The sequence below is a fragment of the Rhinolophus ferrumequinum genome, chromosome 2, assembly GCF_004115265.2.
Source record: "Rhinolophus ferrumequinum isolate MPI-CBG mRhiFer1 chromosome 2, mRhiFer1_v1.p, whole genome shotgun sequence".
NCBI lineage: Eukaryota > Metazoa > Chordata > Mammalia > Chiroptera > Rhinolophidae > Rhinolophus > Rhinolophus ferrumequinum.
In genome coordinates, this window is record NC_046285.1 from 29394817 (window position 1) to 29411206 (window position 16390).

Here is a 16390-nt window from a genome sequence, read left to right on the forward strand (position 1 = left end):
GGCAGCCAGAGCACTTGTGAGTTTCCAGACAGCGCCATGGCTTCTCATCCTGTGCCAGCGCCAAGTGGCAGGGTAACCAAGGGTGTCTGCTCAGACAAGTTTCACAGTAGCTTCCCAGGAATACATTGTGCTATCTTCATTCTTAAGTGTTTTGGCACTTGACTTGAAGCTTCTTTTGTATTTTTGTTAAGTTGGGGAACACCATGCTACATACATAAGAGCAACTCTGCTTTCAACCACAAATATTTTTCAATGAGAAAGGGCTAATCCCCCTATTCAAAATGCATTGTATGCCAAACCTGGTGTTTTTAAGCAATCATTTTGAAAGTTTCTAATTATAGCCATAAGTTAGTCTCCATTCTCTCAGCTCTCCAGTTCAGTCAGGGTGGTCCTGGTTAAAATGAATACATGACAAAAATCTCTTAACAGAAATCCAAGACGTACAGTAGTATATTAGTTTTTATAGTGGTAAAAGCATAAAATAAAATAACAAGATGGCCCTCTTCTGTTATTGTTTTAATTTACTATTTGCAGTTTTATTCACTTCATCATCCGTGGAACAATTACTTACTTGCATGTCTGCTGTGCCTACACGCTATCCTGCACACTAGGGATACGGCATTTAAAAAGTAGATGTTACTGGTTCCTGCCATCTTGACATTTTAAAAGCCATGGTAAGGTTCAAATAAAAACAAGTGAACAAATGAGTCAGATAATTACAATTTGTGGTAGTGCCATGATGTAGAGTAAGAGAAGAGCAGGCAGAGCATGGGCGGGAAGTGCCTGCTTCACATGTGACACCTGATGTGACGGAGCGAGACCTGGAGGAACAGTCCCGCTAGGAGGACAATGAGCAGACCGGCTCTGGAGCCAGAAAGGAGTTGGCATGTCCCAGGAGCCCCGGGAGATCAGGGGCGCCCGGGTGCAGTGGGGCAAGTAGGAGAACAGGGAGAGACTAAGGGGTAAGTAGAGGCCCACTCGTGGCAGCGCCTGTGGTTTGTGGTGGGGAACGTGGGTTTTGGTCTAAGTATAAAAGCAAACTGCCAGTGGAGTTTTAACCTGAACGTTTACCTAATCCGATTTACATTTTCAAAAGCTCTGTCTGGCCCTCCTACAGAGAATGGAAGGGGGCAAGGTGGTTACTGGGAGACCAAACCCAGGGCAAGGTACTGCCAGGTCGTGCTCTGGGGTCATCCTGAGGGTGGTGACCTGAGAATTCAGGGACTCTAGGCCGCCCGTCATTCATTTTTCTTCACACGGCTTTTCCTCTAATTGCCCAAACCAGTTCTCTCTTTTGTTGGTGGTTAATAGAAGAAGCCAGAAGCATTGTCTTTCCGGTGAGCCATTCAGATCAAGGCCTGGCCCTGACACTGTTTGTTATAGGAATCCTACATGTCATTTTCACTTTGCAAGTTGGTTATACTCCTGCCAACTTCCCACTGTTCTTCAGCTTTGCTCCTGGTAGACAGAACATATGCAATAAATGTTTAATTGATTTGACTTGGATTCCCAATGGTGTGAGTAGAGAGGGAGACTTAGAAAGGGTGATGGGATTCTCTCTACTTCCTCTCTGGAGATGGTATGTGGCAGTGGGTAAACCAAGGCTTAAAGAGTTAGTATTTTCATTCTATGGTGGATGTAGTTCAGGGGTGAATAAAATCACTCTGCTGGAATAAAAGGTGCTATGTACATGCAAAAAGTTTTTAAAGAGCATCTGGTGAGAGTTTAATGTGGCTGAAAACATCCCTATTTTTTTCATGTTTCAATTACAGGAATATGGCTAAAGTATGCTTTGGAGATTTTCCAAAATAAAAACACTTGAGGTGAGAGAAATTTCAGCCCCAACAATAACTTGAAAATTGGAAGTTGGAATAGCAACTGTTTTTTCAACTGTCTTAACTCTGTCACCAACACTATGATGATTTGATTACATGTGACAAGTCTGGTTTCTGGCCATTAAACTGCACACTTCAGCTATAAGCATCAGTCTTTCCCTTCTTTTCTTTCACCATGTGTCAATTTGGGGACAGAAATGGGAATGATGGGAGAAAGCAAGACGTTGGGGAGCCTTCCCACTGGCTCTCAGGTCACAGCTGGTGACCTGACCTTCTCAGCAGCCTCATGTGACTTGGGACCTGCAGCAAACCAGTCATAGGGTTGATCTCTTTCTTTCCTCACAGCCCTCACCGTCCCCCGTGTTACTCGGGTGCCAGGAGCTTGCTTGAACGTCAAGGACATCCCAGAAGGGGAACTAATCCCCAAATGGCAAAGGGCCACCTGGGAGCCCTGTGGGAAGGGAGGGGACAGCCCTCCTCAGTGAAGTCGTGGGCAGAGCGGTGCACTGCCTGGCACTCAGCGTGTGGTGACAGCGGCTGCCGCTCCCATTACTTTTATTATTAATGACCGTGGTGTATATATTGATGAGGTGTAGATGTGTTTCACGTTGTCAGATACAGCGTTCAGATCCCCTGTTCCTCATGCCCACCAACCCCTCAGGCACTGCCTATACCCCCTGGGGAGGAAGGACTGTTGTCCTCATGTATTCCTGGTATTCTAGAGTCATTGCTGTTCATGGTCGTCTCGTTCTTCCAACATCTCCATCTGGAAATTGACATTCCTTCTCATTGCCACTCTGAATGTCCTTAGTGGAGGGAGGTAAGTCTTCAGAAGTTCCAAGGCGCTTGCCTATGGCATTCTAGCCACCCGTTAGTGCCCTTTCTTTTTCCTCTTTCCCACACAAAAGGTGGTTTTGTTACCGTCTTACCTTGGAGCTTCTTTTGCACTTTGCTAAAGAGCTGTGGGATCTCAGGTGCCTCGTTTTGCTGGAAAAGAAGGAGCATGATCCATCTGATCTCTCACTTAGAGAGGCAGGAAACAATCATTTCAGTGAGGGGCCTGGGAGACATGTCTATTTGTAAAAGAACAAGGTTGCTATTTCTCTGGCTGGCTGCTTCCTTGCATCTGCCTCCAAGCCCACCCTTGGAAGTCATGGCTGGGCATTGCTCTTGGTGAAATAAATATCGTAATGGGTCAAGTAATTAGCAGGCAGAATTATGTTTGGGCTGTAACCTGACTCTAATCGCTGACCTCAGAGAATAAATTTCATATGACATAGCACCTTAGCTGTATGCTGGCTTAGGAGTTTCCATCCGTGGCTCCCTTTCAGCCAGATTGCTTTTTCTATTTCTGGGCTTGTCGTGTCGATGAGTCAGATGGCCCCAGACTCTTCCTGTGGATGGAAGGAGCATTCCTGACTTGGATGTATTTTCTGCATATATACATTATAAAAAGGAAAAACTCGGTGTCCGTTCCTTGGCATAGAAGTAAGGGAAACTGGAGGGTTGTATGAGGAAAGCATAAAATAGCCAATGTAAATAAAGCCTGGCCCTGGGGCCTGAACACAGCAAGATGTACAACATAGAAAATGGCACTCAGGAATAATGCTTTTCTGTATTAAAAACAGTGATCATAAGGCATGTCAGATGTAAAAAGTCCTGTTAATATTTGATACCATGTCCTAATCATGAAGTCAAAATAAGTTACAAGGTCAGCTACAACATCTCTATGAAGACCTATTTATTCCTGCAGCACATGGGTGCGTGGGGCTTTTGTCTCTTCCCCTTCAGCATGTGTGGCAACAGTCACCGGGCCCACCTCCCTGGGTCCTGAAGTTGTTTCAACAGCTAATGAGTTCACTGGGGTGTTACCTGCTTTGATTTCCGTGCGCGGAATTTGCTGTGGGAGTTTGGAGAGATAGTGTACTTTTCATGTTCTTCACAACATGACATACTGGGTTCTCTTGTATACTGAGAAAACAGTGTGAAAACGAGTCACCTTTTAAGACCTAATTCAAAGCTGTTCAATTATCAAAGGTACTTGCTGTGCATTACGACTTATGTTGTAATTATGAAGAACCTAGAATCATTGTAGTTCTTCTCCTGAGGAATTGATTGTTTTGTTGTTGTTGTTTTAGCCTGTGGCTACTCTGAACAGTGACAAGGTTTCCTTTTTTTCACATTGGCTTAGAATCAAATGTATGCCCCATCAATAGCAAATAAATATAGAAGGCATCGTAACATCTTTATTGTAACTCTTGGGTGGATTTCAGGTCTAATTCTTATATTTCTTTCATATTTGCCCCCACTTTTAATTTATACTATCTTTTTGTTTATTTCCGTAACCTTATAAGCTACTTTAAATCCTTACTAGAATAAGATGCCCCATAGTTAACTAATAGCTAGATGTTTTCTAAAAACCAAAAGAAGAAAGTTGAGCAGAGAGGGAAGGAACTGAGGGAGCAAAGCAGGCAGCTGGGCAAACTATGCAAGTTTGGTCAGCAACTTAACCTCCCTAAGCCTCAGTTTCCTCATCTGTTTAATGCTGACCTCCAACATTTTTGTGGGCTCAAAATTTTTTTGACAATGAAGATGAATGAATACATTTTATAAATCATGAGCTCTCTGCAGCTTTGTTGTGATTACTTTAAAGTCGTTATTCATTAAGGGACGTCTCCAGTGGCGAGCCCTTGACCTAGTCTTACTCTCTGCCCAGTAGAAGGAGCTTCCCAAGGAGGTGTCTGTTCTGAGAGAAGGGCCCGGCTCTTCCGAGAGCCTTCGTGGAGTCCCCCCCAGCAGAGAACCACAGTCCTTAGAACATAACAGAAGCAATGTCCTCTCTCCAAGGCGGCTCTGAAAGCTCCAACCCTGAGGGAGTGTAACACCTGAGCCAGTCCAGGGGCCAAAAAATCTACATTATCACCAAGACCTGGAAGGTAGCTGGTCAGCAAATCCTGTTTACCTCAGTGCCTCAACACCCCCTGGGATGGTTGGTGAGGACATCTGTGCAAAATTCCCCACATCCAGCCCCTCCACTCCATGCATGTTCTCATTTAAATTGGGGGACCCCAAGAGTACCCTAGCTCCCACTTAGAAACCTATTGAACTCATCTCCTTGCTGACCCCATCCCAAAATTAGAATGTATTGGTTGGAGGGAGGAGTATTTGTGGAATGGGAGGCGTGGAGACAACCTTTGGTGATCACCGCTTAGCCACTCTTACTAATGATCTTTTAAAAAATAGTTCTGCTCTCAGATGAATTGAGGCAGAAAAAGAAAGACTGAGAACTACAGCCCAAATGATCCATTCTTGTCAGAGAGCAGTTATCTCCTTAAAGCAGATTCTGGTCAGGTCTCAGCTTCCCTGAGGCCCGTGAATAGGCCCAGGGTCCTCGGCACGGTCGGTAGGAGGCAGCACGGCCCTGAGGATGGGAGGAAGGCCCAGGCCATCTCTGTGGGGACGCTGGCCCCGCTGCGTAGCTGCCGGGGACCTGGACAAGGCCCTGCACTTCCCAAGCCCTGGTTCTCAAACATGAGGTGCTTGTGAGGATTGAATTAAACAGCCCACGTGAAGTGGGGAGCACTGGGGGAGGGGACGGGTGATCTTTACAATCTGGACCCCACCCACCGTTAGAGCTTCATTTCCCTGCACCCATGTGTGAGCCACAGTCCGAAGGACCCCCCCCCCCCAGCCCTGTCACATCTGTGACTGTGCAAATGTTGTTCTGGAATGTTCTTCTTTTCCTGCTCTGTGCACTGGACTCCTACTTTTTCAACATCCAGATGAGAATCACGTCTTTGCAAATGCCTTCCATGACACACAGCAACAGGGCCTTCCTTCCTCGTCCCCCAACTGCTGGGTACTCTGCACAGCGCCTTTTAATTGTCACAAGATTCCCCTTTGGTTATTATGTTTCTTTCATTAAGAAACCAAAATAAATTTCAATTTATCTTTGAAAGAAAATGGTAACTTAATGGAACAGAGGTGGTTAGTGGTTTTTACAACATTAAACATCGTAAGAAATTCTATGTGTGAAAGACAAGCCAAGACAATTAAATGTGTATTTTTATTGAGACATGATTCATATTTATTGAGGTATTGGATCGTAAGTGTCCTGTTCCATCAGTTTTGACCATGACCTAGAGCATTTCAGTGCTACCTGAAAGTTCCCCGAGACCCCTTTCCCAGGCCCTAACCCCCGACACACCCCACACACAGGCAACCACTGCTCTGATTTCTGTCGTCCTGTTAATGCTGCCTCCTCTAGAAATTCCTATTAATGGAATCAGACAAGATGTACTTCGTTTTGTCCTGCTTTTGCTATTAGCAATGCTTTTGAGACTCTTGCATATTGTTGCATTTATCACCACCAGTCCATTCCTTTATTGCTCAGGAGTATTCCATTATATGAATACACCATAGCTCATTTACCTGCCCTCCTGTTGCTAGGCATCTATCACATTGTATTTTACATTTTAAATTCTCATACAGTAAAATTAAGCTTTTTTTCTTTTGACATACAGGTCTGTGGATTTTAACACGTGTGTAGATTTCTGTGACCACTGCCACAATCAGTGCGATGCAGACCGTTTCATTGCTAGGAAACTCCCTGATGCTGCCCCTTTCTAGTCTGCCCCCCAAGTCCCCAACCGCTTCATATTTGTTCTCCATCACTGTAGCCTCACGTCACATTTTAGTTGCTTATTCATATGTCCGTTGTTCCTACTTGTCAGCTTCTTCGAGTAAGGACCACGTCTTATTTATCTTGCCTCCTCTGGGCTCGGCACAGTACCTGGTACATAGATGCTTATTAAATATTTCAGGGATGAATGAATTAATGTCCATATGGCCACATAATAAATCCCTTCATAATTCTTAGGGGAAGTAGAAAGCTACAGGAAACTAACATCAACTTTATTCTTTTAAGAAAATCATGGGTCCTTTTTTCACAGCAACAGTGATTTTATGATTTTAAGAAATTCTAAAGAATGCTATCTGGTAATTGCCACTTGAGAGAATATATTGAGTCACAGAAAACAAGTAACCTCCCCGTAAAAGGGGTTTGGTAAATGTTTAATTATACTAAAACTATGACTGCTGGTTAAGTTTGAACATGGAAATTAATAGAAAAAAGTTTAACATGCTTCTTTGTCTATTACCTATTTCTAAGTATATTCTAGAAGTCTAAAATTATGCCCCGGAGTCTTTAATATGTTTTCCAGGTATTCTAAGCTCTAGAAGGATCCTCTACACTATATTTAGAGAAACTCAATATTCACACTGTTACTTTTGAATTAGGTTTTGGTTTCCATATTTTCTCCTAAGTCAGTGTCATATTTATCAAAAAATTTATTTTAATAAATCCATTATTATTGCAAGTGCTACTTGGTTCTTGTAGTTAGTGCCTTCCCTGGAGCATATTCAGTTCCTTTCAGCTTCAACTTTACTTTTTTTTTTTTTTATCCCTTCAGTGTTTATTGGTGTTTCCTTTTTCATTAATCAAAATGCTGAAATGACTCTGTATATATATCCTTCTTATCCTCTTAATTTCACCCACCAGGACATTATCTGTTACAAAGTGAGCCCTTTGTCAACTCCATGTCACGTTTCTTTAAGCAAACAAATTTTCTCCGTATGCTTAGCATATACCCCTGAGCCTTGTAGCCTGTTTCCTCTTTTAAAAAAGAAATGGGGAAACAGCTGTTTCTCAGTTCCTATAAAGTGTGTCCTGTTTTATAGATCACGCTGGACAGCTCAGTTTTGATGTCTGCAATATTACTTGGGCCTTGAAATTGTGAATTTCCTGGACCTGAATTTCCCTTTCACATTTGGGAAAGAAAGATTAATTCCACTCGATGTTTCAGTGTGTTACACAGACCATGAGGTAGTTTGTTTTGGTAGCTACTGAAGGGCTTACATGGAAGAAATGCCCTCTTCCTTGTAGCACAACGAAGTTTTTCATTGTTAAGACTGATATATGTGGGCATCTCATTCAGCATTTCAGCAAATGTTGATTGACTGTGTCTGCCAGGTTCTATGCTATAAGCCGAGCCTACGAGGATAAACGGATACCTGCTCTCAAATAGCTTACAGTCCAGTAGGGAGGACATATGCAGTATGCTGATCTAATCAAGAGATTGCTGAGCTGTAACAACTGCCTGAAGGAGGAGTTGACAAACTATGCCCCGTGGACTGGCTGCCTGTTTTGTATATAAAGTTTTATTATAACATAACCATGCCCACTCATTCACATATTTCCAAAGGATGCTTTCATGATTCGGTGTGTAGAGATCCTTTGGGCCACAAGCCTAGAATATTAACTATTTGGTCCTCTAATAAAAAATTTGCCAACTTCTGGCTTTGAAGGAACATCAAGAAAGTATATGGACACCAAAGAATAGGGCAGTGGAGGACCCCTTGGAGGATGCCAGCATTTTAAGGGATAGATAGGTAAGAGAAGAAAGTGCGTGAAGTGAGGAGTTGAGAACCAAACCGTAGTGTGCCAGAAAACAAAGAAGGAGAGAGTAACAAAAAGTTGAGGGTCGACGTTATTGTCAGATGTCCCAAAATTATAATAGTAGATCTCTTGTTATAGTGGGACCATCTTTTTATAGTAGGACCAAATTTTTATGTTTCCTTTTACTTTTCTTTATTTTCTACAGTCTTTACAATTAGTATGTATTACCTTTATATCAGGGAAAAGGGTAAAAAACATTTTTAATGATGATCCCATCAATTTGGTAGTTGTAATATTGACACGTCAAGTCATGTTTTAGCCTCTCTTATTTATGTACCCTTTTAGACGGTTACGTCTCAGCTTTATCTCCCACCATCATGTAAGACCCGAGCTGTGGTCCTTGAAGATCATCCCAAATACAAGTCCTTCTCTGTATATTTCCCGTGTAATTGGTAATTCGTTGATAGTTTAATATCCTTAAGCCTAGTTGACTAGTTTCCTAGTAGGAAACCTTAAGGATGATATAATATAGTACCTTGTCCTAAGCCACAGAAACAGGCAGTTACGATCTGGCTTTTTCCATTGAAAAGCTGGGTAAGAAAGTTACATATTCTGAAGCAGGGCATGTGAACATTCCACCCACGTTTAACAGTTCACAAGATGTATATTAAGGGCATACATTCAGTAATCTAATAGGTAGTTGAAGTCTCCGAGAAGGCTATAAGGCAGTCTTAACAGAAACAGTGTGCTTTTCCATTATAACATTATTTCTCTTCCGTGGGATCACACTCTAGAGCAAGGGCGAACGGGTAACTGCCGCCTCGTAGGCTTTTTCCTTATGAAATTTCTGTTCGGAGGCCATGAGGTAACTCACATACCCATATAACGGGCCTCGTTCACCTATATATATATTTTTTAATTGTTTCTGTACTTCAGCCTCACTCTGGAAATTCTGACTTGTCCAGGGTATACAGCATTCTTAATAGAAATTGACCTGAACCAGAAGAGAATCATAAATCACAGCAGTATGACTTCATCAATCCACAAATTGGAAAACCATGGCAAAAAGTAAGTGATTTGCCCAAGATCACAAAAGTTGGAACTAGAATCTAAGCCTTCTAGGACCCCCTTCATCATTCCTCTACACTTGCCCTGCCCCAAATGTGTATACAGAGAACTATTCTGGGAGCTGTTAACAGTGGTGCTGCACAGAGCAGAGGTCAGGGATCAAATAAGCTTGAGGATGACCTCATTTCCATTCCTACACTTGGGGAGTACTAATGCATATTAATATGTTAAAGATCCCTGCAGTAAGACAGATGTTAAACCAGATGGGATATGGGAATGACAGGCATAAGCCAGGACTAGCCTAGGCAAGCCAGGGTATATTTTCTCCCCAGCTAAAAGATAGGATAAGGTGGGATGTGGGCCAGAGTACGAATACGTGTCTGGACTAATTGGTGGGTTGGTTTGTTTGTGTTAGAGGAGGGGAGCTGCTTAGCACAAGCACAAGCTTCTGCCCCAGTCAGATGCGTGTTATTCAAATATAAGAACGTGCGTCACGCTAAAGTGGGCTCTACCAAAGCTCCATGGATTCCAATCCCCTCCTTAAAGACCAGTGCCACCAGAGAGCTACTTAGTTTGCTTTTTCCAAGTTAGAGGGGCATTGCGTAGCGGTTAAGAGCAGACTCTGCATCGAGACTTCCTAGATCCAAATCCTGGCGCTCACTCTTATTAACCTTGGGCAAGTGCCTCGGTTTCCACCTCTGTAAGACAGAGATTACAATAATAGTTCTCCTCTTTATAGCAAGTGTGTGCTCATCCAATAAACACAACAATTCTATCAAGACCCAGAATGCCACTGCCAGCATTCATGGCTCTGTTCACCGAACTCCAGCTGCCAAGGTGGACCATACAGGTTAAATTGAAATTACTCATAGTTTGAAAACTGCCCCCAAATATGCTAGCCCTCCATCCAAAGAGGATACATTCCAAGACCTCCAGTGGATGCCTGACACCTCAGATAGTACTGAACCCTATGTGTGCTGTTTTTTCCTATAAAAGAAGCACTTTACGGCTTCTCTTTGGCATCCAAATTGCCAGCATCACTACTTTTGTGCTTTGGGGCCATAATTAAGTAAAATCAGGTTTACTTGAACACAAGCACCAATACCAAGACAATGGGTCTGATAACCACGATGGGTATTATTAAGTGACTAATGGGTGGGTAGAGTCTACAGTGTGGATCCACTGGACAAAGGGACGATACACGTACCAGCCAGGACAGAGCAAGATTTCATCAGCTACTCAGAATGGTGCACAATTTAAAACTTATGAATTGTTTCTTTCTGGAATTTTCCGTCTAATATTTTCAGACCACAGCTGACCCCCGTGTAACTTAAACCACGGAGACTGAAATCATGTATGGGGGAAGGACTACCGTACGTAAATGTTCCAACATTTAAAATAAATTAGAAAGGAAGCAGATTAGAGCTCTAACACTCAAGAGTAAAACTGAAGTCCTGTTGCCCAAACATACTTATCTAATTTTCTTCCTTCAGCTAAACATAAAATCGGATGAAAGAAAAAAAAAAAAGCCTTATTGAGGACAGACAGCAAGCAGGTAGCTGTTCTGCCTGCAGAGCTGTCGTCTGACAGCTGCGGGATCTCCACTGCAGTTTTATAACTTCAAGATAAGACAGGTCCTGTAGCTCCCTGATATTTGGCATGAAGGGCCTTCCATGGCCACTGTCACACGAAAGGTCAGACTCCTGTGGCTCTGGGCGTTTGCCCTGGTGTGGGCTGCTGGTGCCTGAGGCTGCTGGTCTCGTGCAGTTTTAAATTAATAGAGAAAGCATTACCAACCCCGAGTAGTCAAAATTTGAAAAATAACCTTCAAGATTTAGTTCTGCTGACATTTAACTGGTGACACAAATCTTGTAACATGTAAGCTCCGCACCGAAAGGAGGTGAAAAGTTTTTCTTCCGTCATGTATTTTTGAGATGATCTTATTGGTCTGAGTGCTTTACCTTCTTTCAGAATTTCAGGAACCATAAAGCAACTCCAGTTCTGAGCTTTGCCATCTTCTTCCAAATTTTCTAACTTCCAAGTTTTCTGTGGGAACTGGCAGCATATTTTTGGAGCAAAGTGTGGGTCTGCTGCTAGGGACATCTTCGGCTATGAAAACAGGAGTACTATTGGAAGGTAGACCAGGCTGTAGCAGTTGCCACTAGAAATGGCAAAATTGAAGGGGAGCAGAGGTCCCCCCTCACTCCCCATTCCAGTTCAGAATGGTGACAAAGCTTCTGATAGAAGCAACTCGCAGGAACTTACACATTCAGAAGCATTTGTTTTGTCAAATCTTTTGGAGATAGGGAGAAGACATCTTAACGAGCCTGAGAGATGGAAAAGGTAGATCATACCCAGTTTCTTGCCAAGTGTGGGAGTGCAGAAGCCAAAAGACAAAAAGTGGTAGCTAGGAACAACAACACAACTAGAAAGGTATGCGCCATGCCAGTGGGAAGCCCGATGAACCACCACACGCCTGTGGAAGGCGTGGAGAGTCCACACACCTCGGCCTGGGACTGCGTGGCCAGAAAAGGCCAGGAGATTGAGTACTGAACCTGCCCAAGCTTCTCTGAGCAGCGCCCTCAAAGCAACCAGAGGCCCTGGATTGGGCACCACAGGCTGGGCCTTGGGTTTTCTGCTTCTTCTGCCACCTACCACTGAGTTCTTCACTTGCACACTAGATCTGGTCTCCTTTTCTCCACATTTTCATTTCTCACTGAAAATTGCGACTACTGGCCAGATTATAGCCCTAAGACAGCCTTATTTCTACTTTTGGAAGGTCTTTACAGAGGAGGTGAAACTTGAGTTGAATTTTAGAAGAAGGGGTAAGATTGTGATAGGAGAGCAGAGATGACAAGGAGAAAGGGAGAGGTGGCATTCTGAACAGTTAGAGCAAATGAGATACACTTAGAAACCATACAATTATTTCTGGTGTGGCCTAATTGATAATTAGCCCTTATTGTTTGGTCAGGGCATAGCTGTAGTAATTATTTTGAAAAGTGTGCAGAAGCAAGAAAGGACGAAGCATGACTATGGTCAGTAGAAGTGCAGTCAGAATTGAGAGCTGCTGCTTTCATTGCTGTGCCTCTAACGGCAAGTTCCTCCCCTCTGCGCCTCTCTCCTCTTCTCCCCGCTCTACTCTCCCCTGCCCTGTGTTCATCAGTTTTTCTGGCTTGGCTTCAGGACCTTCACTGAGTTCATACTTCACAGGGTCCTGTTCTTTGGATGTGGGAATTGTGTTCTTTGTCAGTGATGCTGCCGGGACTCCCTTAATGAGCTGGGAACGTGGTTCTCGAAGAGTCGTTCCCAGCCCTGCCTTTCCTGGCCAAATAAAACATTCTGGCTCCTAGGGATGAGTAATTTTAGCAAAATACTTTAGACTGTTGCAGTACAGCTCTGTCTCCAGCGTTAGTGTTCGGTGTACAGGTAGATTGCTCAGAGAACAGCCGACCACCTCTAGAAATGTAGAACACCCCACCCCCGATAAGTGAAATTGAACTAAATTACACATGAAGGATTTTGAAAAACTTGGTCACAACATGATGATAAAAAGAACAATTCAACCAACAGGAAGTTGTAACAATTCTAAGCTCACATGCACCTAATATACTTATGAGATGTATACATGAAAATGGGTAGATTTACTAATAAACATGGATAAATTCTAAATAAGAGTAGGAGGTGTTACTATCCATGTCAGTAATTGATAGATAAAACATAAAAATTCATAAACATAACAGATTTGAAAACCATAATTAAGTTAACGTATGATCATACTCATGTATTATAGAACTCTGCACCTAACAATTAGAAACTATACATTCCATTCAGAAAAACTTGGAAACGTTTTTAAAAATTGATTATATTCTAGGTTAGGGGTTGGCAGACTTTGGCCCATTGACCACATCCAGCCAGGGTGTGTTTCTATAAATAAAGTTTAGCAGAACGTAGCCACGCCCCTTCATTTGCATATTGTCTAGGGCTGCTTTTGCACAGGAGAGTTGAGTAGTTACTGACAGACCTAATTGCTCTGCAAACCCTACACCTATTTACTATATAGACCTTTACCTAAAATGTTTGCTGATCTTTGTGCTAGAAAAGAAAGCAAGTCTTAACAAATCTGAAAGCATTGGTATGCAGGATGACCATTTTTCTAACCACAATACAAACAAGAGAACTTTAAAAGGTCTATTTGGAAATTTAAAAAAACACTTCTAAATAACTAACTCATTTGTCAAAGCAATATCATTATGGAAACTTTAAAAATATTTAGAATTAAATGATAGTGAAAATGCTATAGTATCAAAACTACAGTATTAAAAGGTAGGGTCTTCAGCTTAAGTTATATTTAGAGGGAATATATATCTTTAATGCTTATAACATTAGAAAATTTAAAATTTAATTTTCTAATTAAAGGAAGAAGAAAAAGGAAAATTTAGTAGGCTAAATATCCAACTACAAAAATTAGAAAATCGATAGAATGAACCTAAAGAAAGTAAAGAACAGTAATTAGTATAATAGAAATCAAAGAAGCTACACAAAGTATCTATAAATGCAGAACCTGGGTTTTTTTTTTATTTAAAAGAAAATCCTGTCCAAGCTTAAGCAAGAAAAAAGATACAAATAAAAAAAACTGAGAGAAAAGAAAAAGGGGACATAGCTACATATAATGATCAACTCTCGCCTATGAATTTGAAAAGTTCAAAGAAGATAGCCAATTATGTAGAAAAATATCACTTACAAAAACTGAGTTAAAATAAATATAAAAACCTGAATAATCATATTACCATAAGAAATTGAAGCATTTGTTAAAACATACTCACCAAAAAAAAATACTACACTCTGCTTATTTTACTGACAGATCTTACCAAATATCAAGGAACAGATAATTTCAACCATATACAACTATTTCAGAGGCGAAAACGAAGAGACATTTCCTAATTCTTTTTTGAAGGTAATATCACCTCAAGACCTAAACTAGACAAAGAACAGTACTAGAAAGGAAAATTGTGTCAATCTGACTTTTGAACATTGATGAAAACAATTCTACATAAAATGTTAACCCAAAAACAAAATATTATTTAAAAAGAAGTATGTCATGACCAGTTGGGATTTGTCCTAGGGAATAACCACCAGTTTTTACAATTCACCACATTAACAGATTATAGGAGGGAAAAAACATAGGATTATCTCAATAAATGCAAAACCAAAAAGAATTGCATTAAATTTAACATATATTTCTGATATTAAAGAAAAACCCCTCCTAGCAAACAAGTAATGAAAGGAAAGGCATTAAGCTGTAGGGGACATCTTTCCATGCAGGGCAGTTGAGGGTTAATATTTGGACTCCAGGATAAGTCTCTGGGATTCTAATCCCACCTCTGTCGATTATTAGTTGTGTTACATGGGCAAGTGCTACACATTGTTTATGAAAGTTAGCTTCCATTATTTTTTTTTAATTGGGAAATATTGGGTAGCAGTGTGTTTTTCCAGGATGTCAAGTCATTGTTTTTCAATCTAGTTGTGTGTGGCGGGGGGTGGTGGGGGGAGAGGGCGCAGCTCACTGCTCCATGTGGGAATCAAACCCATGACCTTGGTGTTAAGAGCAACGTGCTCTAACCACTGAGCCAACCGGTCGCCCACCAGTGGCTCAGCTCCAAGCTCAAGCTGTTGTTTTTAATCTAGTTGTGGAGGGTGCAGTTCCCTGGCCCATGTGGGAATCGAACCGGTAACCTTGTTGTTAAGAACTCGCGCTCTAACGAACTGAGCCATCCAGCCGCCCCCTATTATTATTTTTTTAAGTCCGGTTTATTGAGGAATAGTTTACATATATTAAAATTAACCCTTTTTAATGTGCAGTCCTATAAATATTGATTAATACATACAGTTGTACAACCAAAACAAGTGATAAAACAGGCCCTCACTCCCCAGAGGTCCCCCATCTGTAGTGCTCAGTAACTACTGATCTGTTTTTTGTCCTATGATTTTGCTTTTTCCAGAGTGTTAAATAAATGGAATCACACATTTTGTAGCCTCTTGAATCTGTCTTCTTTTGCTTAGCATCATGCTTGTGAAACTTATCCATGTTGTTGTTTCAGTAGTTTGTTTTGTTGAGACACTATGAGAACTAATAAGAGAGTTTAACAGGTTGCTATCTAGGGCAGATCTAGGTTTTTGTGAGGCCTGAAGCTTATGCAATTTTGGGGGGGGGGCCGTCTCTCAGAAAAAGAATACAAAATTACCGATACAAAATTAGATATAAAAGAAGTTATTTTAAATAAGAAATCAAAACAGAACTGCTACAAACACAGGAATTCTGAAAATTTTTATTTTACTCACTCCTTCCAATAAGAAATTTAAAAATATGGTTTCTTTAAAACTATGTAAAATGCACCATCTACTGTATTCCTGCAGGAAAGACCTTCCATTTTTTTGAATAGGCGAAAATGGGAACCGAATTCTCTGCTTACAGTTTTACATTTTTGATGTTTGGAAGAATTTTCTACTGACTAGCTCTGGTTTCATATTTCCCCAACCTGGCTTCTCTGCTTCCCACATAGTTCTAGGGCTGGATGCTACAGGCACATTTGTGTCATCATTTACAACATCTGGCCCCGCTCACTTTGTGTCAGGGTGTCTGGTTAGCATAGGGTGGTAGTTTTCCTGGAAGCGTTCCTCCACTAGGACAGCTAGCAATAATTTAACTATAGGCTATATGATTGGGAACCACATAATATCCCATTACATTCAAATAAAATGTATGTTCAACCCACTTCCTCTAACTGGATCCCCCAAAATGCTCGCTCCCATTCCAACATCACTCACTAGGGGATATGTGACAAGAGAATTCTTACTGGAAATAGACATTGGTTTTAATATATTCGTATTGTGGTTAAAATACCTTCTCTTTGCAAATTTTTAAAGAAAACTTGACTGTATAATGCGATGCCAGGGTCCCTCCCAGAGCCTAGAAAGGGTTCATGCAAGCAAGTACTTTGAGGATTAAGGAAATCGCTGGGAAATTGGACCT

At 41.6% G+C, this 16390-nt stretch overlaps 1 protein-coding gene across 8 annotated transcripts in view; it reads left to right on the forward strand.

Moving 5' to 3' along the window:
• The window catches only part of CMSS1 (cms1 ribosomal small subunit homolog), a 335684-nt gene that overhangs the window by 280229 nt on the left and 39065 nt on the right, over positions 1-16390 (forward strand). The window contains exon 1 of one of the 8 annotated variants that reach the window (XM_033125758.1): positions 2525-2655. The exons of 6 other annotated variants lie outside the window; for them this stretch is intronic. In XM_033125758.1, coding sequence (XP_032981649.1) covers positions 2637-2655 — 19 coding nt within the window. In that variant the 5' untranslated portion in view covers positions 2525-2636. Of the gene's footprint in view, positions 1-2524; positions 2656-9335; positions 9361-16390 lie in introns of those variants that run through there. One more of the 8 variants, XM_033125763.1, reaches the window with a different exon arrangement.